At 38.3% G+C, this 19,375-nt stretch overlaps 2 protein-coding genes across 3 annotated transcripts in view; one reads left to right on the top strand and one right to left on the bottom strand.

Moving 5' to 3' along the window:
- Positions 1 to 583: 583 nt before the first annotated feature.
- On the bottom strand, positions 584 to 4,829 carry aldoab (aldolase a, fructose-bisphosphate, b). Its single transcript, XM_079334532.1, has 7 exons — positions 4,675 to 4,829; positions 3,052 to 3,168; positions 2,183 to 2,449; positions 1,913 to 2,073; positions 1,427 to 1,685; positions 1,114 to 1,313; positions 584 to 989 (listed from the first exon to the last, which is right to left on the bottom strand). Exons 2-7 carry the CDS (start codon positions 3,161 to 3,163, stop codon positions 897 to 899), a joined length of 1,092 nt encoding a protein of 363 aa, XP_079190658.1. The 5' UTR covers positions 3,164 to 3,168; positions 4,675 to 4,829; the 3' UTR covers positions 584 to 896.
- Positions 4,830 to 6,827: 1,998 nt separating this feature from the next.
- LOC306842071 (integrin alpha-M-like) overlaps positions 6,828 to 19,375 on the top strand; it is a 36,572-nt gene continuing 24,024 nt past the window's right edge. The window contains exons 1-29 of one of the 2 annotated variants that reach the window (XM_079372106.1): positions 6,828 to 6,936; positions 7,713 to 7,815; positions 8,040 to 8,137; positions 8,249 to 8,319; positions 8,463 to 8,577; positions 8,851 to 8,975; positions 9,125 to 9,267; positions 9,994 to 10,144; positions 10,322 to 10,472; positions 10,733 to 10,806; positions 10,923 to 11,031; positions 12,281 to 12,417; positions 12,538 to 12,684; positions 12,771 to 12,986; positions 13,250 to 13,383; positions 14,625 to 14,767; positions 14,866 to 15,020; positions 15,161 to 15,286; positions 15,621 to 15,694; positions 16,660 to 16,801; positions 16,903 to 17,001; positions 17,084 to 17,163; positions 17,245 to 17,331; positions 17,452 to 17,521; positions 17,610 to 17,708; positions 17,859 to 17,939; positions 18,190 to 18,300; positions 18,443 to 18,556; positions 18,636 to 18,746. In XM_079372106.1, the coding sequence (XP_079228232.1) occupies positions 6,900 to 6,936; positions 7,713 to 7,815; positions 8,040 to 8,137; positions 8,249 to 8,319; positions 8,463 to 8,577; positions 8,851 to 8,975; positions 9,125 to 9,267; positions 9,994 to 10,144; positions 10,322 to 10,472; positions 10,733 to 10,806; positions 10,923 to 11,031; positions 12,281 to 12,417; positions 12,538 to 12,684; positions 12,771 to 12,986; positions 13,250 to 13,383; positions 14,625 to 14,767; positions 14,866 to 15,020; positions 15,161 to 15,286; positions 15,621 to 15,694; positions 16,660 to 16,801; positions 16,903 to 17,001; positions 17,084 to 17,163; positions 17,245 to 17,331; positions 17,452 to 17,521; positions 17,610 to 17,708; positions 17,859 to 17,939; positions 18,190 to 18,300; positions 18,443 to 18,556; positions 18,636 to 18,746 (3,303 nt within the window). In that variant the 5' untranslated portion in view covers positions 6,828 to 6,899. The remainder of the gene's footprint in view (positions 6,937 to 7,712; positions 7,816 to 8,039; positions 8,138 to 8,248; positions 8,320 to 8,462; positions 8,578 to 8,850; positions 8,976 to 9,124; positions 9,268 to 9,993; positions 10,145 to 10,321; positions 10,473 to 10,732; positions 10,807 to 10,922; positions 11,032 to 12,280; positions 12,418 to 12,537; positions 12,685 to 12,770; positions 12,987 to 13,249; positions 13,384 to 14,624; positions 14,768 to 14,865; positions 15,021 to 15,160; positions 15,287 to 15,620; positions 15,695 to 16,659; positions 16,802 to 16,902; positions 17,002 to 17,083; positions 17,164 to 17,244; positions 17,332 to 17,451; positions 17,522 to 17,609; positions 17,709 to 17,858; positions 17,940 to 18,189; positions 18,301 to 18,442; positions 18,557 to 18,635; positions 18,747 to 19,375) is intronic. The other variant, XM_079372105.1, reaches the window with a different exon arrangement.

The following is a 19,375-nucleotide window of genomic DNA, read 5'->3' as shown; positions in this document are numbered from 1 at the left end:
TGCAGGTGTTAATGTCTCTCCTCTGTACACCACAAGAGGTCATCTGTAACACATGCTGCAAGATGTAAACTGCTTCTCTAGATTTCGTAAATGGAATCACATACTGTAATTAGTTTCTTCAGGATGCTCCAGAGAAAGTGAATACAATGGGATGCGTCTAATTATTGCAGGTGTCTTTGTAAAAACAGCCATGTTAAAATCCAATAAAATTTGTTTGGAATATAAAGGAGTGACCTTTAGCATTGGCATTGTTAGCCCATTAGATGGCATCGTCCCTTGCAATGATAACTCGGTGATGAATGAGTGGCACACCTTTCGCAAGCCATGATGGGCTACTGAGTTTTCACATAAAGTAAAAAATGTCTTTCTTCCTTTTTTTGATGGGCAGCACATATATTTGTATTTAGTCTTTAAATATGTACTAATCTGTCATTTAATGACTTTGTGCTTGTGCTATCATTGTAACATCATCTCAGTCAAAGATGTTTAAGTCTTACGTCGCTCCAGCATCTTCATACGCTTTAGATATAAACTCAGAGTAATTTTACAATCAGCAGCAGAAATAATCAAATCAACAATAACGTTGTAGGTATTAGTACTTTATTCCTGGTACCAGTATAAATCATATACTGTTTTGATGTAATCAGACCGAGGAGGACAGTACAAGTTGTGTAAAAACAGTGTGGGAATCTTCACCTGAAAAAAAAAAGCAAGGGAATGGAGGCAGAACATTTTTAGGATCTTCTCGCTGCAGAAACAACCCCAAAGGAAAGTTTTCTTCCATCTTCTCCTTCACTTTCTACCAAGATGCTGTATTGCAGTGCCTGTGACAATACAATCTTTCCATGGTGACGTGATGGTGGGAATAAAATGGAAAGGAAATTGAGTGTCCATGATTAATAAGCGTGGTTAGCCACGAACAGTGACTCTCCACCGGCGGTGCTGGTTGCAGATGAAACATATTTTCCCTGGCAGGCCTGGTTGTTGGCCTGCAAAGGGAAAAAAACAATAATATTATATTTAGATCTTTAATGCAGAACTGGAGATTAGGGCTAACAATCCATTAAATTCCCTCTAAGAAACAATGTTGTTGCAATTTATGTTCAGGCCTACCAGAGCTCTCTTGATAAACTCATCCTGGCATGCCTTTCCATTCTCCTTCTTGCCAGCCCAGGCTTTGAGGGCAGAGGCCTGCAGTGCACGGCCGTAAGAGAAGGTCAGGGCCCAAGGCCTTAACAGAGGGCACTGGTTCATGGCGTTCAGATTGATGGAGGCCTCCTCCTCACTCTGGCCACCAGACAGAAAGGTAATGCCTGTGCAGAGCATGATAGTTGAGCATTATACATGTGAGTGAATGTTATGCAAACTGTTTGATCGATAGTCAACGATTGCAGTAAAAAGTAGGCTTTTTTGCGATCAAACTCACCAGGAACTGCAGGAGGCACAGTGCGTCGCAGGGCGGTCACAGTTGCCATGGCAATCTCTTGGTTGCTGTACTTGTGTGAGCAGGAGTGTCCGGCGGTCACCATGTTGGGCTTGAGCAGAGTGCCCTCCAGGTAGACGTGATGGTCTGACAAGGCCTTGTAGACGGCAGCAAGGACCTTCTCTGTGACGTACTGGCAGCGCTTCAGGTCGTGGTCACCATCAGGGAGGATCTCAGGCTCAACAATGGGGACGATGCCGTGCTGCAGAAGACAAAACACACAAGAAATTAATGAGCATGACTTTTATTCCACAATTTATTAGCTAAGTAATTTCTAAAAGGCTATCTTGAAGAAATAATACAAATCAGTTTTCTCTATTGTTAAAAAAGGCCCAATCAACGTCATCAGAAATTGACAGTATTGATTGTAATATAGAGAAATTGTTTTGCCTACACAACGATTTTTTCATTCTTGTTGTTTGTATTTACCATCTGGCAGATGCTGGCATAGCGGGCCAGGACGTTAGCATTCTCAAGGATGGCAAGCTTTGAGGGAGTGGTCGGGGTGATCTTCAGCACACAGCGCCACTTGGCAAAGTCAGCACCATCCTTCTTGTACTGGGCGCAGCGCTCATACAGACCATCAAGACCTATGAAAAAGGACAAAGACACAAAGAAAGAAGTCAAAGAAAGATATAAAAGATATTAATTCTCTCTGAGAAGAAAGCTCGGTATTTCTTTTTTTTTTTTCCCACTTACCTTGAGTGGTTGTCTCGCCATTGGTTCCAGCCAGGGGAACGACACCTTTGTCGACCTTGATGCCCACCACCATGCCTCTTTCTTTGAGGTACTGGGGAAAGACCTTACCATCATCGGTCTTCTGGTACATGGTCTCATGGAAGAGGATGACGCCACCGATGCATGGGTTGATGCGGTCGTCAGCGGTGAAGAGAAGCTGGCGGTACAGCCTCCTGTTCTCCTCAGTGTTCTCAGCGTTGATGCTCTGGAAGCGCTTGGCAACGCTGCCTAGAGGTTACAAAGAGATAGGATAGATGAAAAGTAGATCCTATGCATAAAATCACCAATTTATTTTTGAAGAAGGTACATTTAAAGCTCCTGTGAGGAACCTTGCGTTAATTTTGGTCAGCCGTTCTGTACAAAAACCATGGCTCATATTGTGATGCTAAATTGCCCTGTACATGTGTTTTTTAAACAAGTAATCCGGCTTTCTTTTAACAGTCAACAATATCCATTCATTGAGCATCTTTATCATTAAACAAGGAGGAAATGACTTCTGAAGCCTGCTATCATAACACACACCTGACCATGGAAGAAGTTCATACAATAATAACCACTATAAATAAATAATCAACCTGATTGCTGATGTTCTCCCTTGCTTTTGTAGACCACAACAAGGTATTCATATTATTTTCAGTCTGTTTCAAAATCTGCTAAAAACTTGTCACAGTAGCTTTAAGATGTCCCTTGTTTAAAAATATCTAAATAGGTATTTCAAACAGAATCATTTTTTATACACTTGCCAGCACTTTCAAGTGATTTAATTCACAGTTGGTCTTCCTACATGACTGATTGATAAAAACAAAATAGACTTTATAGAAATGATTTACCAGTGGACTCATCTGCGGCGAGGATTCCCTTGCCTGTAGCGACGATCCTTTGAGCAATATCACTGAGCTCCTTCTTCTGCTCAGGAGTAAGGAAGGGGTATGCGTGAGGCATCCTGACTATAGTAAGGAGAAGGAAGACGACAAAAGACGAGATAACAAGGTCATATTTGGTTGCCTAACTGAAGACGAATGCAACATTTTTGCAGATACAAGGGCAATAGTTCACTACAAACCTATCTGCAGAGCTTAAAACGTGTGGTTATGGTTTTCGCAGTGAAAAGCGTGGGAAACTTGTAGATGAAAAGGAAAGAATGATTGGTTAACTGTGAAGGAAGTGGTAAAACACCCTGAGAACATACATTACTTCTACATTTTTCTGTCTGTCTGCTGTGTCTCTAAAGTGTAGCAAGTGTTGGGGATTGTCTGGCTGCAGTTGTTGCAGTTATAACTACTCCAGCACAATAAGGAACTTTATTTGATGTGGTTTCACAGTATCCCCCAGGCACAATATGTGGCAGAACATGGGATCCAATATCAGAGAACCCTCCACCCTCTCCCACCATGCACGTATCTGCCCACCATTGAAAAGTCATGACAAGCATGTGGCTGACCTATTCCATTTTCTAGCCTCTTATCCCTGACCTTTCCCGTCCTCCTCACCGCTCTTCAGTCCTAAACCTCTTTTCCCCAGCCCTCCCCCTCTCCACCTGTGCCTCCACTATCAATAGGCTGGACTAAATATAAACAGCATACTTTGCGACACATTGCAGTTTAAGAGCTATGGCCCAGGGGGAAAAAAGGATTGCATAAAAGAGAAGTATGTAGCTCCACAGCCTGCTGCTCAGTAGTTTCCCACTCTGCAGGAAGTTTAAAAACCAGACAGCAAGGACACATTTAAACAGGTTTGAGAAAAGCTTACATAAACCACCGAGTCACTGTGGCCTGCTCAGAAACAATGCAACGGAAACTTTGAACCAGAAGGAGGATGTAGCAACCACTGGTGATGTAAAGAAGTCAGCTGAGCCCAAATGTTATGGAAAAGCAACTTATTTTCATTTACTACATTTGTATCTATTTTACTTATTGTACAATTTAGGTTGCATTTCTTGCTTGTAATATCTTGAAATAAGGACATGATACGTGAAAGTGGCTTTTTTAAGTGTAATGAGTCATTTACTTTAAAAAGGCAAATACTCTCTGTTAGAAACGTGTCTTTTGCAGTGTATATGTGACAATACATAAACATGGATCGTGGTCAATGTGCAATTGAAGCATTTATATATATATATATATATATATATATATATATATATATATATATACATATATATATATATATATATAAACTCTGAAACATTTAGAATATATGCTTTAGTGTATCAGAGGTTAGTAAGAGGAGTGTGTGATGCTGTGGTTTAAATGTTGCAGTCAGGCAGCTCTCGCTAAAACAAACCAAATAACCACACCAAGCATACACTTTTGGTGGCGTATAAGAGTAGGTTTAACAACACAGTTCTCTCATGCATTAGAAGCACGAATATGTGCAACAGGTGGCAAAAAAACGTATTACCAATATTACCAAGTCGTATAATTATCTCATGGTCACATATGATATTCTTTTACCTTTGAGTTTAGGAGGAGAGCTGAGAGAAGAGAGAGGTAGAGGGAGAAGATCTGGCCTTCGTCTGCGACAACCCTGCAGCCCTCTGGCCCTTGTATTTATCCTCCCATTGTGACCCCTCACATTTCAGCTGGTCTACTATAAAAAGAACAGGACGCAACCAGAGACCGCTCGTGACATTCAGAGAGACTAGGGGCTGCAGCAGCATAGTGGTGAGCAGCCAGTGAAAGGGCAAAGAGTGTTTCAGTGAATGGCACAGAGAGTGACATAGTAAGGGACAGTTAGAGTGGGTAAGACAAGTAGGAATGTGATATGAGTTTAGGACAAAAAGGTAGTTAGAGATGTACAAAATACTACCGTTAAAAAAAAACAACCAGAAGGACAGAAACCTTCCTCTGTGTTTAACAAACATATACATCTTCAAATCACATCTCTGAACCGTTTTTTAAATGTTTTAATGAATAAAATTGTCATATTAAAATGAGAAGAGCATCACAGCACACAGAAGTCATTTAAAGGGTACATGTTGGAATATAACTTTTGGGGTATTCAGAGTACGTACTAAAAGCACACATGCACAACACACACACATACTAACACAGAGCATGTGACAACATGTCTAACCTGCCCTTAGAAATCCAATCCATGATCATCAACCTTTTTGGTGACCTTTCTCTATCGTCTTTGCTTGGAAGGAAAGGGTCAACTGGTGAGGTTGGCAAAGGTTGCAGGCTACACATGCAAAAAGCGAAATGAAACACTTTTTTTTAAATCGTTTTTTTCTTTCTGGTCTGAGGTTTTGGTTAAGCTGAGGTTTTTTGTTACTTTAACACTGATGAGCAGCAAAAGAGGTTCACTTCCTGAATTGAGGCAGTAGGCTGAAGTTTATCGGCATGCATTTGTCGCAAGGAAACAAAGAAAAAAATAAGTCACTCTGTTTATTGTCTGTTGAGCACTCAGGGTTCACAATCTTGATTAAATTCATTGTTAATACTGCATTTATATTTTGTCATGCAACCAAAGTGCAGTTACAACTATATCTGTTGATATTAAAAGGTTAATAATATAAACCCTATAATAAATACATAAATTATATACATTTAAAAACCCCAACAGCTGAATTGTTTCTTCAGACATTGAACGCTTGTGATCATCATTTATGTCCTTTAATGAAGCTGACAGTTAAACTTTCAACAAAAGAAAGCTAAACTAACTTTTCTATTTCAAAAATTCTTCTGTGCAGCAAGCAAAGCACACAAGGTTACCAGAAATCAGCACAAAACACTTTCATAGCATGTGAGTCTTATAAAACGGACCTGCTGGAAAATGCTCATTTGAGATGAGACAGTGGAGACGTCAAAAAGGAGAAATGTTCCCTTTCACTTTTTGGTGTATTTTAGTGACGGCGAGGAGAGTTTGAACAATGCGGTGGAAGTAGCCTGTGTTCATGTACCTGTGGTGAAGTTAGGACAAATCAGTTTCGCATATTTTGTGAAATATAACTGCCTCTATCCTGTTTTCTATCAACAAAAAAATTTGTTGATAGAAAATAAAAGACCATGAAAAACTACCAGTAAAAGAGGTTCCTTTTTCTCATGGCAAAAAGGAAACATTTTTATAGCTTAAATCTTAACCCTTTATCAGGCATGTGACTATTTTTGGTGATTTTCGTATACATGACATATGGCCACCCTTCTGCACCTCAGTAAGGTCAAGAAGCATGTGATCCTCACTCAGCCAATCAGAAGAGATCACCATACATCACTGATCCTGCTATTGTGGCATTATTAAGAAGTATTTCAATGAGTGCCCTATAAAGGGTTACAGAAACATGTTTAAAATTCAACTTCAACTTTGGGTAAATTTGTTTTGCAGCAAGGTAAAATCATAAAATATTTATAACATCAGAATATAGATTCATTTAAAAGCAAAAAAACATATTTTACATAAAACAAGATTAAAACCCTGTGAATCCACAAAGTGTTATCAGGAAATGCAAGGATGTTTTAGTCAAATAACATGCAGGAAGAAGAGTGTACTCAAAAAAAGTAAACTTGAAAATTGAAACCCCTCCTACTTTAAGGGTGTCTCTATCTGGCTGCCTAAGCGTATCTCCTGTCTTGAAAGTATAGACACTAGGTCACCTATAAGTACAACAGCTTCAAAATAAAAGTGTGTGAGCTCATAAAATACAGAATCACAAGGTTTCTCTCATGGGAATATCACAATGGCATGGATGATTACTACAGCAGTAATCCTGACAGGTAAGATGAGTTTGTTCCTCCTGATTAATTCTTCTATCTTCTCTACTTGTGCCCCAAGTAAAAACTAATGAACAATTATTTCATTTAATGATTTTGATTCAATTAAAATCGTCATCATCTGAAAGATTTTGTTCCTTATGCTTTCCCTCGTGATGACCAAATAAGGATAAAAAGGATGACAATACAACGTTCTTAATGTCAGGAAATGCTGTGTGACTACACAAATTAAAAAAAGGCCTCCTACATGTTGTCATGTCACAACTGTGTCTTTACCTTTAAAGATAGGTTGCGAGATGGCGCTCAGATAACAAACTTTCCCTTCACAGAGTCCATCCTCTTAGCTTAATGATTCAAATCAAGAAAATCACCTCATTTTAGTGTAAAGCTTTGTCAGAAATTAATTCTTAATTAAATTAAATCATCTGTAAATTCCCTTGGATGTGTTCTGAATAAATTCTATTACAAATAAAACAAAATTCCTTGAAAGAAAAGCTAAGTAAAAAAAATGATCCAAAATGTCTTCTGGAATGTTTGAAATATGAAAGATTTGTAGGTTCAATAGGTTCAGAACAAGATCCTTGCTTGCTTTGGCTCTCTCTAGTGGCATTATTGAGCATGACAACGGCAGACGTCATCGACATGAATATACTGTCGTTGATCAATTTTAAAACAAAACTTAACAAAAAACATGTTAGAGTTGTTTAAAAGTTGCATAAAAAATGTATAATACACAGGGATCTTAATCTGAAACATGAAGTTCTTCTTCTTTTTCTCAGTGTTAAAAGCTGCACTGTGTTTTAATATCGATCCTGTGGCCTGGAAGACCTTACAAAACAATGCTGAAGGATTTGGATACCAAGTTGTGCAGAGACAATCTGAGTAAGTCAAATTCATAGATTTAAAGGGGAATACAGGTTCATAATTTGTCAATTGTCTACAACTTAGGTTCTGTTCATTTCTTTTATTTCTACTGTCATTGATGTTATGTCAGAAACACAAGTATTAAGCATTATAACACAAAACAAAAGTATTATGAATGATTTTGTTTCACTTGTCTCAACAAAAAGTCTCTTTCACTTGTCTCTCTGGTTTTATTTCATCAGCCTGCTGGTCAGTGCTCCTCTTGAACAATATTCTCAGACAGAAAGAGGAGAAATCTATAGATGTTCCACCACTTCCTGTCAAAGACTGCCACTTCAAAGTAAGCAGCTAGTCTTTTTGAAATACTGCTATATTAAACGTAAAGCTTTAGTTTATATTTTAAGAAGGCGGCATTCTTTGAGACTATTTTCAAGTGTTTTTTTTTATGCAGCACCAGAATTTGCAGTCAACATGTCCCTTGGTCTGGCAATGGCGAAGGATCCTGCAACACAAAACACATTGGTAAGCAGAAAAACTGCAGAGCATCTTTCTGATATCAACGCATTGATCTGCAAATGGACATGTACTGTACAAACAAAGGTCCTTATATTTGACATTATCCCGTTTAAGATCATCTTAATAACTTTTTGCTAATATTTTTGTAGGTGTGTGGACCAACCATCCCAAAAGACTGCCGAAGTATCACCATGTATGACGGTGTATGCATAGAAATAGGCAGGAACAATGGGGTCCTACGTTCAATGCCCTCTGCCCCTAAAGGTAAATATATATACCGGTATATATATTTTTATAAGAGTAAGAAACATGTAATCATAGAAGTGTAGTAAAAGGATCGATAATATTTGCATATAACTGAACATTTAATTACTTTGGAAGCACAACAGAAGATGTTCAGTGGCAGGAATCAAAGCATCAGAGTACTTTTCTTATTGCCAATACAGATACATCTGACCAGGCAGACACTACACTCATCATCAATGTAGAAAAAGATGTTTGATAAGTGTTAAAGTACTCGACTCCTCTTTTTGACAGAGTGTTCATCCCAAGCAGACATTGCATTCCTGTTGGACGGCTCAGGCAGTGTCTCTGCCGAAGACTTCACAAAGATGAAGAATTTTGTAAAGGACATGATCAGCTTGTTCCAGGGTGACACAAAGGTAGGATTGAGTTCATGCGGGCCAGTCAAACCGCAGAATTACCCTTTTTATAATGTCTTGAGCTTTATATGATATTATTCTGTGTTCTAGTATCATTTTACCAATCTATAAACATATCATTGAATTAATCGTTTTCTTCCTTGTTGCAGTTTGCCATTGCTCAGTTTTCCAATCAGTTCAAGATCCATAATTACTTTAATACATTTGATGCTACAAGATGGAAGGATCAAATTAGACGAATAAAACAGCTCCGTGGAGAAACTTATACAGCAACTGCCATCCGTCGTGTTGTGTAAGTGCATTCAAGATGTCGATGACAGTTCCTGCTTTTATCATTTACAGACAGGAAGTGGATCGTAAGATTTCTAATATTAAAAAGTTTAAAGTTTACTGTAACAAGTTTCATGGTATGTGATGTTTTAAAGATTTTAAATTGCACATTATTCAGGCTTACACTGTGCTTTTTAAAAGCTTTGGGTGGAAAATATGAATATATTAACCGGATGGGTTCATGTTAAAAAAAGTTTATGTTATAAAAAGAAAACGGAACAGATAGGTTTTAGTAATGTGCAATGATGACTGATACGAAACAGGAGAACTTTAATGAATGCTTTTATCAAATCCTACTACCCCTATCAATAAGATACATTCATCATTAACATAGCAAAGTTCTGATGGACACAACTGATATCAATATATTTAACATACTTTATCTCCATCTCAATCCACTGACCTCCATTAAATGACAAATCGTTTCTAGTGCTGAAAGAGTTTTAAAAAAATCAATGTTGAATCTTTACTTTTAATTTTAAAACTTTTAACCACCACAGAGATACATATTTTAAATTGTGTCTGAACAGTGATATGCATTGATTAAATTCTAGTTGAAGGAGAAAAAATACAGACTTTTATAATATAATTGAACTTTATGTTTGGTTTCTCAAAGTATAAATGATTTTTCAACACCACAAAAACAAGAACGAAAATCTTTGTTAAAAGAAGATCTCTTTTTTTCCAGCGACGAGATCTTCATCGAAGATACAGGTGCAAGGAAAGATGTGAAGAGAGTTTTAATCATAATTACAGATGGAAAATCTAATCGTGAAATTGACATGAAAATAGCAGTACGATCTGCTGAAAATAAAAAGATTGTTCGATTTGCCATCGGGGTAAGTTGTATCTATATATGTGTATGTTTATGTGTCTGTGTGTGTGTGTGTCTGTGTGTGTTTACAGCTCAGTCTTTTGCTTAGCCTATATAAAATGTGATCAGTAAGAGTTTAAGCAGAGCCTGTATTTGACCTACAAAGTACAACATGTTGAACACTGTTTTCAAACATCTCTAGGTTGGGTCTGCATTTAGTTCACAGGATGCGATAAACGAACTACATGGGATTGCATCTTCTCCTTCAGCAGACCATGTGTTCAGGGTGGAAGGCTTTGAAGCGCTTGATAAAATAAGAGACGTTTTGCAGAAGAAAATATTCTCTATTGAAGGTACAAATGTAAAATCATAACAATTCTCGTTGAAATGAATTTGATTTTTCTTGTTTCAAAAATGATGAGTTTCTTGTCAGTAATTAAAAGACTCTTTTCATGCTGACCATCCATTCATTGAATGTAAATCAGTAATAGAGTTGTTTTCTTTAGTACACCACAGTAAATCCAATAATAAAAAACAGGAAGGAGGATAATTCAAACTACATGCAGACAAAAGTCTTTTGTTACTTATGTCCTCATTTATGTTGCTTTCACAGGATCTCAATCGGCTGGAGAGACACTGAAACGAGAAATGTCTCAAAGTGGATTCAGTGCAGCTTATGCTCCTGAGGTAATTACAATTACAAGATAGGCAGTTATAAACTTTTTAATGTGTGATTTGTTAAACATTCAACTAAAGTTCTGAAGCAAAAACACATTGTTGAAATGTCTTGAAATTAAATAAAGGGAATACGGATGAGTATCGTTGGTGCTAACCAGTGGAAGGGAGGCTTTGATCGATACACAGCCACACCCAGGAGCTTTGAACCTGCACTGTTGAATGACAGTTACCTGGGTAAGAATATAAAAGCTTTCCTTATCTGCCTGCATAAAAATGAAACACAAAATGCTGTTCTCATAGCCCGCCCAATGTAATAGACAAGAACATAAGTATAAATACATCCCACAATTTTTTCAACTCCCATCATAGAAACCCTACAAGAAACGAAAGATCTTTTAAAGCAGTAACCTAAGCAGTAAAAAAAAAAAAATCATACAGTGTTGTGCAAAAGTGCTTAAATACAGTTGGCTTGAAAGAGTGGCGCGGTTTCTTTATGATTCTTGAGGTCTAAGAATAAATATTGGATTCTGCTGGATTTAGTAGCATTGCTCTGGTACCTTGTCTGAATGAAGGACAGGGAACAATTTGTGGGATGGGTGGATAGGGTCCTTGGTAGCCAATCACTGATGGGGAAGAGGGGCACCACTGATTGAGCTGGCAGTCTTCACCTCATCCTCTAAAGCTGCTGTTGTTCGATTGCTTCACAGTCTCCAAACTGTGTGAGTGTAAACATGCTTATAATGGTGGCCCTCATCAGAGGGGATGTAGCTGCTGTTGAGCCATTTAGTCTATGGCCGAAGTGTTGACAGAGGAGTTTAGTTTGTCTACAACGGGCACACCTGGGGCCTGTACTACGAAGCGAGTTCAACATACCCAGGGTATCTCTGGGTTATCTGGCTTCACTAAGCCTAATATAAGAGTCCGTGATTAACAGTCCTACAAAGCTGGTTATCAATCTGATAGATAGACCCAGAGTCTCAAGAGTGTGTTCACATGAAGGGGCAGAGTTAGTTTCATTCAACCTATCACAATCATCACTGCGTCTGACACCAGCAGATCATCATATTACTGAACAAACTATATTACTCATATAAAGAGGTTTAAAATAAAACAGCAGGTTCCCATAAACTAAAGTTGTATAAATACAGGAATGAAAACTGGCAGATAAGAGAAAAATTGCAGAGCAGCAATGTCCAAACTATATTTTCTAATATCTTCTTTCCATCATTAGTGTCTCCAGTGTCTCCATTAGTCTATCTATCTATCTGACTACAATAACTCAGCTGCAGCTCTGATGATAGCAAACAGAGCAACATGGAGACACTAAACATTAACATAAAAATATAATTAAAGCCATAAGAAGGATATCTACACTGAAGTTACCTCGCAAACCCAAATCTTGCATCAGAGTTCAGGCCCCTGGTCAGGTTGCTGGCCCTCTCCTCAGCTGTGCCATCCAAAAACAATGACTCTCTTATTCCAGGATACTCCATAGCAGTTGCTAAAACAGTGCAAGGCTCATTGACAATTGCTGGTGCTCCAAGACATGGTCACGTAGGAACTGTGATGGCAGTCCAAGAAAACAACGCTGCACAAATGATCGATCCAACCAAATATCAGGTTTGTGTTTACACTTCCGAAGAGATGCTATGAAAAATAATGTCAAGCAAATTAAGAACGATTATTTTACTCTTCTTCTTGTATGTGATAATATGGATGATGATATGCCACTTATTTCAGTTTCAGATTGGGGAATATTTTGGGGCTGAGGTTTGTGCAATGAATTTGGATCTTGACACCTACACTGATCTAATCCTCATATCGGCCCCGATGTACGTAGACGATGACAGAGAGGGAAGAGTTTATGTTTGCAGCTTAACTGGTTTGGTAAATTACATTAATCTAGTTTTATTCATGAAGTTGTGTGTTTCTTGCTCTGCGACCATTGAATCTCATCCTTGTGTTTTCACCAGAAAGTGGACTGTCACTTAGCTTCTCCATTGGTACTGAGAGGGGCTGAATCTGACAAAGGAAGGTTTGGGTCGTCTCTTGCCGTATTGCCTGATCTAAACAGCGATGGTTTCAATGATTTGGCTGTTGGTGCACCTTTGGAAAATGACATGAAAGGCAGTATCTACCTATTCCATGGCGAGGGAGGACAAAGAGGAATTAATCCTGATTTCTCACAGGTTAGCATTATTGAAAAGATAGAAAAGCAGCAATTTTATTTTAGATTTTTAAATGTTTCTGCTTTCAAGTTTTCCCCTCAAGCCTATATAAGATCATGTACCATGTAAAACATAGCATTGTATTTATGTCTGTATTGTGCATTTCGGCTCTAATGAGGATTCATTGTTTTTTGGAGCTGGCCTCAAGTGGACTCTTGAGGAGCTGCAGCTGTTTCACTTTCGTATTGCCTCTGAAATAAAATCCATACATTTTCCCTCTACAGAGAATCACAGGTTCTGAAGTCATGTCAGGACTGATGTTCTTTGGTATGTCGGTCAGCCAGTCGTCTTTTGACCTAAGTGGGGACAGCCTGCCAGACTTAGCAGTGGGCTCAAAGGGCAGAGTTGTTTTACTAAGGTAAGAGGTTCTTATTATACAATTAAGTCTCTACCTTCGGTGTTAATTCATGAATTAAATATTCAAATTTTCATTGTATTGTATACCAGTCAGATGTTAAAAAACCAAACTCATAGTTTCTCTGCTCTTATTCAAAACAAGTATTAACCTGTAAGGGCAGGGCCGCCCCTGGCCAAGTGGGGGCCCTAAGCAGGATTTCATTTTGGGCCCCCCTTCCAATAACATAATAATAAAAAATTACAATTACTAACGAATCAAATGAAGAGCCTCTATCCACAGTGGAACAAGAACTTTATAGATTTGTTTTGGTTTTAATGGTAAACTAAACACTGAAATTATTTTAAATACTAGCCTCACAAAATTAAATTGCAATCAATGCAAATATGATCTGAGGATATATTTAAATATTGTATGTACTTATTTTCACATGTTGTATTTAGGTTCTACATTTCTACACGTTTATACTTCTATTAAAAACATAGATTGATAGGCTATAAACCTGAACCAACATAAAACCACCAACTGATCAATTAAAAACTCTTTTTTTTCAATAAAGCTGAATATATTGAGTTAACCCAACATTTAATAAATGGTCATCAGGGCCGCTTGAAAATGTAATCTCCAGTCCACATCTAGACACAATTATCATCTCTTCTGTCTCATGATTAGCACGAGCAGACATGCCAGCAGTGTATGTTCATATGCCACTAAGTTTTTTTTCATTTTTATTTCAACAACATACCCACCTTCAGGTGAAGCACGAGCCTCTTCTTGTTTGGACTTTTTCTTTCTTTTGCTAGCTCCCAAATCGTATTGACGTTTGGAAGCTCTCTCTCTCTCTCTCTCTCTCTCAAAAACTGCCTGCCGGCCCATCTGACCGCTGATTGGTCAGATGGGCTTTTAATCATTGCCTCTCTTTTCTCTCTCTCTCTCTCTCTCTCTCTCTCTCTCTTGCCTCGGGCTGACTTGGTGGCGGTGCTCTACGCGCGCCCCTTTGCTAAATTCACACGCATCCTTTGCGCATTTGCAGAGAATGATACTTTATTGATCCTGAGGGAAATTCAATTCACTTGCGCAAAATGGGGCCCCCCCATGGATCGCGGGGCCCTACGCACAGCGCCTGTTCTGCGTTTAGGGAGGGGCGGGCCTGTGTAAGAGATTGCTTCAGGCCTCTGAAACTAGTTTGGTCTTCTGTTGGACCTAAACTGAAGTTTGTGTTTTCCTGCTCTGTTCATTTCCAGATCAAAGCCAATAGTGATGGTTGAAGCTACAGTAACATACAATCCAAACCAAGTCTCCACTCAAAACTCAGACTGCTCAACACCATTGACAAACAAGGCTACAATCTGCTTTTCCATGACCAGAAACACTCCAGTGGATACAGGTTCCTATATCTCTCTATTTCTCTAAACCACGTAGGTACTGTCTCTCTAATCCAGGACTTTCTGTGACAAACGTCTTAATAACTTTAATCTATTTCAGCTCAAGCAAGGATCAACTACACTCTTACGCTGGACGCCACCCGCAAGGCACCAAACAACCGAGCTTTTATCAGAGATAAGATACGAGAGGAGACCAGATCAATTACTCTTGTTTTACTACGAAAAAAATGCAATGATATTGACTTCTTTGTTCAGGTGAGCTATCAGACAACAAAAACGAAGTCTTGTACATCCTGTAGAGTCAGCTTTTGAATGGCATTAGAATAAGTTACTTTAACTTGCTTCTTACACACTGAAAAATGTTGTGTTCTAAGTATTTCTTAATCTTCTTGCAGGCTTGTCCTGTGGATGCTCTAAATGAACTGCGCAATGAACTCAGATTCACCTTTGAAGGCTTGCTCTCTATCAGAGGTCTGAGCCCAAGTCTTGCCCAGCAGGCTCAGACGACAAAGTATTATCCTGTAAGTTATCTTTGTAGATTCCTTTATTCTTTGGTTGGTTTAAAATTGCAAACACTTTTAAGATGTTGTCTATATCTAAATCATTGAACAACACAGCTGATATTTCTGATGTAAAATAAAAGTTTTAAGGCCTTTTGTACGTATGTGATGTCAATAAAATCGTACATTTCAATATATTTAACATAATGAGGCTCTGTAATGCAATATGATTCTATCTAAGGAATGTTCACTCATAACTACACGTTATACTAAAGTACAAACACATACTGATGTTTTGTGTGCTATCATATACTGTATCAACCAAATGTGGTTTTCCTCATTCTCTCTTCTACAGCTCAGATTTGAGATCAACTGTGGCAATGATGGCAAATGTGTAGATGACATGAAAGTGGATTTCAACTTCACTCGGTGAGTTGCAAAAATCAAGCCAAATTGATGTTTGAAGTAAATTTGCCCACTCACCTGTAAAAGCATGCCCTTGCCCAGTTGCGTTGTTACATATAAAAACTTTGAAGACACATGTTTCAGCTTTGTATACAAGCATACTAATAGTAAACATGTAAGCCTGAGTGTTATTTAAGAAAACCTCTAATTCCTTTCCATGTTTTTTAATAATTACTTCAGGTGTGGCATATCAAGACATTCCTTTTAGCACCCACTTGGCATTTTTCCTAAGATCATATCAGAACACTGCTTACCAACCTTAGCTGCATTTTTACATGTTGATTAATTAGTAGGCCAAATGATAAGAACCGAAACTGAGATTGTGAACAAAGACGTGGACCTCCGTCAATTACGTCCCCCATTGATTTTTGAAGAGGCGTTACGAAGCCCAGTGATGATCGTTGCCATATTGGCAATGATGACTCAAACTTTCTTCTGTCTAAACAAAGAACAGGCAAAGAGGTGGCGTTAGGGCAGACTAAATGAAGTCTTGGTTGGTGAAACACTGCTGTATGTCTGTCAAATCAATAGTGCACCTAAACTCTAATTTGAGGACCGACGCATGCACACGCACACACACACACACATATATACACAGCGCTGTTCTCCGCTGCCTGCTCCAACATTACATATGGTCAACATCTTCCCTCTTTTATGTATATATAATATATACCTGAATTTCCCTCGGGATCAATAAAGTATCTATCTATCTATCTATCTATCTATCTATCTATCTGTCTGTCTGTCTGTCTGTCTGTCTCTGTTTCAACCTTGCAAGGTGGATATGAGGCAAAATAACTCACCTCACTATTCTGCCTCCATGATACTGGAGATAGTGGCGTCAGTATCCTGCTTTAAACTGACATCTGAATGAGCAATAGGCCTTTTTTCCTTTACCTACACCTTTCTTTTTCCTTGTCATCCGTCAGATCTTCAGAGGTTAGAGTTGGCATTGATGAACTGTTGAATGTCACTGTCTCAGTGGAGAACTCAGGAGAAGACTCCTACAACACTCATGCCATTCTAACATACCCGGCTGGACTCTCCTTCAGGAAGTTTACGGTTGTGCAGGTGAAGCGTTAAGATCAAGTCTGTATCAAGTTCATCACTGGTCTGATTTTCTTTCATGAGTTTTCATGGAGAAAACTTTTTTTCATTGGTTTTTAATACAGGGAAGAATTGAGTGCAATTCGTTGGACAGTGAGGATGGTTTATCACGAGGAAAGACAGACTGCACTATTGACCAGCCCATTTTCAAGAGTGGCACTACGGTTTGTTTGTTATTTTATTTTAGAAGGAGTCATCTCTCTGCTGTAGAAATATCTCTAATGGCTCTCACTTCCTCAATTTTAGGCTCTTGTCATTGTCTCCTATGGGATTCAAACCAACAGTCAACTTGGAAACAATATTGTTTTTACTGCAAATGCTACCAGGTACCGAAATATTAGGTATTCAGTTTGTTTATGTGCAATAGCCAATTCCCAATTTATAAAATGATTGGACCTCTCCTTTAGTGGGAATCAGGAGCACTCCCCCTCAAATAAACTCTTCAAAATGAAGAAGATCGATGTGAAGTACAGCATTCTTGCAACAATTGAAAGGTTTGTGTTGCATTGTGTTGAACAACGTTGATAACGTTAATAATTATCATAATTTACAACTTCTTTTCCTTTCATTCAAAGTTGAAATTTCATCAGCTAATATTGAGCTTGTCTCTTTAGTTCCCTCAGCTACAACAATTTCACCTATGGAAAAAATGACTTGCAGAAACCAATCCAACAGACAATTTCGGTAAAATCTCTTAGTAATTATTTAAATGTATTCTCTATTTAAACAACTTTCTTACTCAGGTAGCTTTTATTTCTCTCCTCTCTCTAAGGTTGCAAATGAAGTCAGAGCTCTGAATTTCACAGTAGTGATCAGGGTGCCTGTAAAACTTGGTGATAAAGACATTTGGGTGGAGTCAAGCAGTTTTCAGGTAAGTTGAGAATTCCCTCCGATCAAAACTCTTAATTTGAGCTTTTTTTGTTTGCATCTTCAGCCTTACATACATTTGCATTACCGTGGTTATATGAGGATACGATTTTTTTGCCTGTTAAACTGAATAATCAGCTTTTTTTGTTTTCAGATCCCAGAGTGTCAAAGAGAAACAGATGTGAAACCTAAAGTCACAGATTTCATTGCACAAATACAGAATAATAAGATTGTGGTAAGTGTGCCTCTACTGCACAGTTTGTTGCAAAGACTTAAACCTTCAATTGTTAATCCCTATGTGTGTGTTAGATTCCATTCGAGAAAAAGGTTTAAATTGCATTCCACTGCACATTTAGCTGCAAACTCTTTTGCAAATGAAATATGAAAATATATTGTACGTTTGTAGAGTTTTTTTAAACCGTTGGAATGGAGAAACTTAAAGTCTACATCTTTCTCCGCCATTTTCCTTTTTTCAATCACACCAGGACTGCTCTGTAGCCACATGTGGTGTGTTCAAGTGCAAAACATTCATGGGAAGACTGGAGAGTAAAAAGTATCAAATCTCTGCCAACCTTAGCTCTCGATGGATAGAACAGGTAAATGATTTGTTTCTGTAATTTACCTAATTGAATTTGAAAGTTGCTAAAATGTGGCTAATAATAACATCAGATTATATATATATATATATATATATATATATATATATATTTAATAACATTTTCATTATTTCTCAAACAGATTGGACTTGAATCTGCCAAATTCCTCTTGACCAGCACAGCCACTCTGGAGTACGACAAAAACCAGTACATTTTCTTTTCAACAGGATCTTCTAACACCCCCCCTGTTCGCAAGGTGATTGCAGAATGATACAACAATTAATGCTTTTAAATGAGTTTCTATCTAATCCACATCCTCTCTTTTTTCCTGACAGATTGAGACGGAGGTTGAGGTGTATCCTGAACCTGACTTCACCAAAGAGATTGTTGGAGGATCTCTGGGAGGACTGGCTCTACTGGCTTTGCTCACCGCTGGCCTATACAAGGTGAGATACTGCAGACAAACTCTTTCAGTTTATATGCAGCATGAAAAGATACTAATGGGGAAATATCATGGAAAATCCACTTTTACAGTGCATTTGAACATTTATTTGGGTAACCTGTGCAGGTCTGGGATTTTTATTGTTGCTAACATAGGAATGATATCTACTGGGAAAACTCAGGGGGGTTAGTTGCATTTAAAAAGAGACACACACCAAAACAAAGCTTTGTAAGAGAGCATACAGGACCATAAACCTTCTCTGGTGCTTGATTGTTTTACTTTGACGAAAGCACTGCATGTCACGGGTGCAGCGTTACAACAGAGGAGGAGACCCAAAAGCACGACTCTGGGATAGAAGCAGAATCAATGTCCATTTATTGCAAACAGTGTTCTGTACACAGGTTGTCAGTCGGTTCCAGGCAGAATACAAAAACGGCAGGCAGAAATCAGGGTCAGAAAACAATCAGGATCAGAATACAAATACAAAAGTGCTGGTATCGCTGCTACAAAAGACAATACGAACTGGCAAGGAGTGAGGAGAAACACAGACACTTATATACTGAAAGAGGGTGGGGTTTAACAAGACACAGGTGAGACACATCAGGTAATCAGCAGAGTGGAAAAACACTGGGG

This window comes from Symphodus melops (genome assembly GCF_947650265.1).
Source record: "Symphodus melops genome assembly, chromosome: 21".
Taxonomy (NCBI): Eukaryota; Metazoa; Chordata; class Actinopteri; order Labriformes; family Labridae; genus Symphodus; species Symphodus melops.
This window is presented reverse-complemented; position numbering and strand designations above follow the sequence as displayed.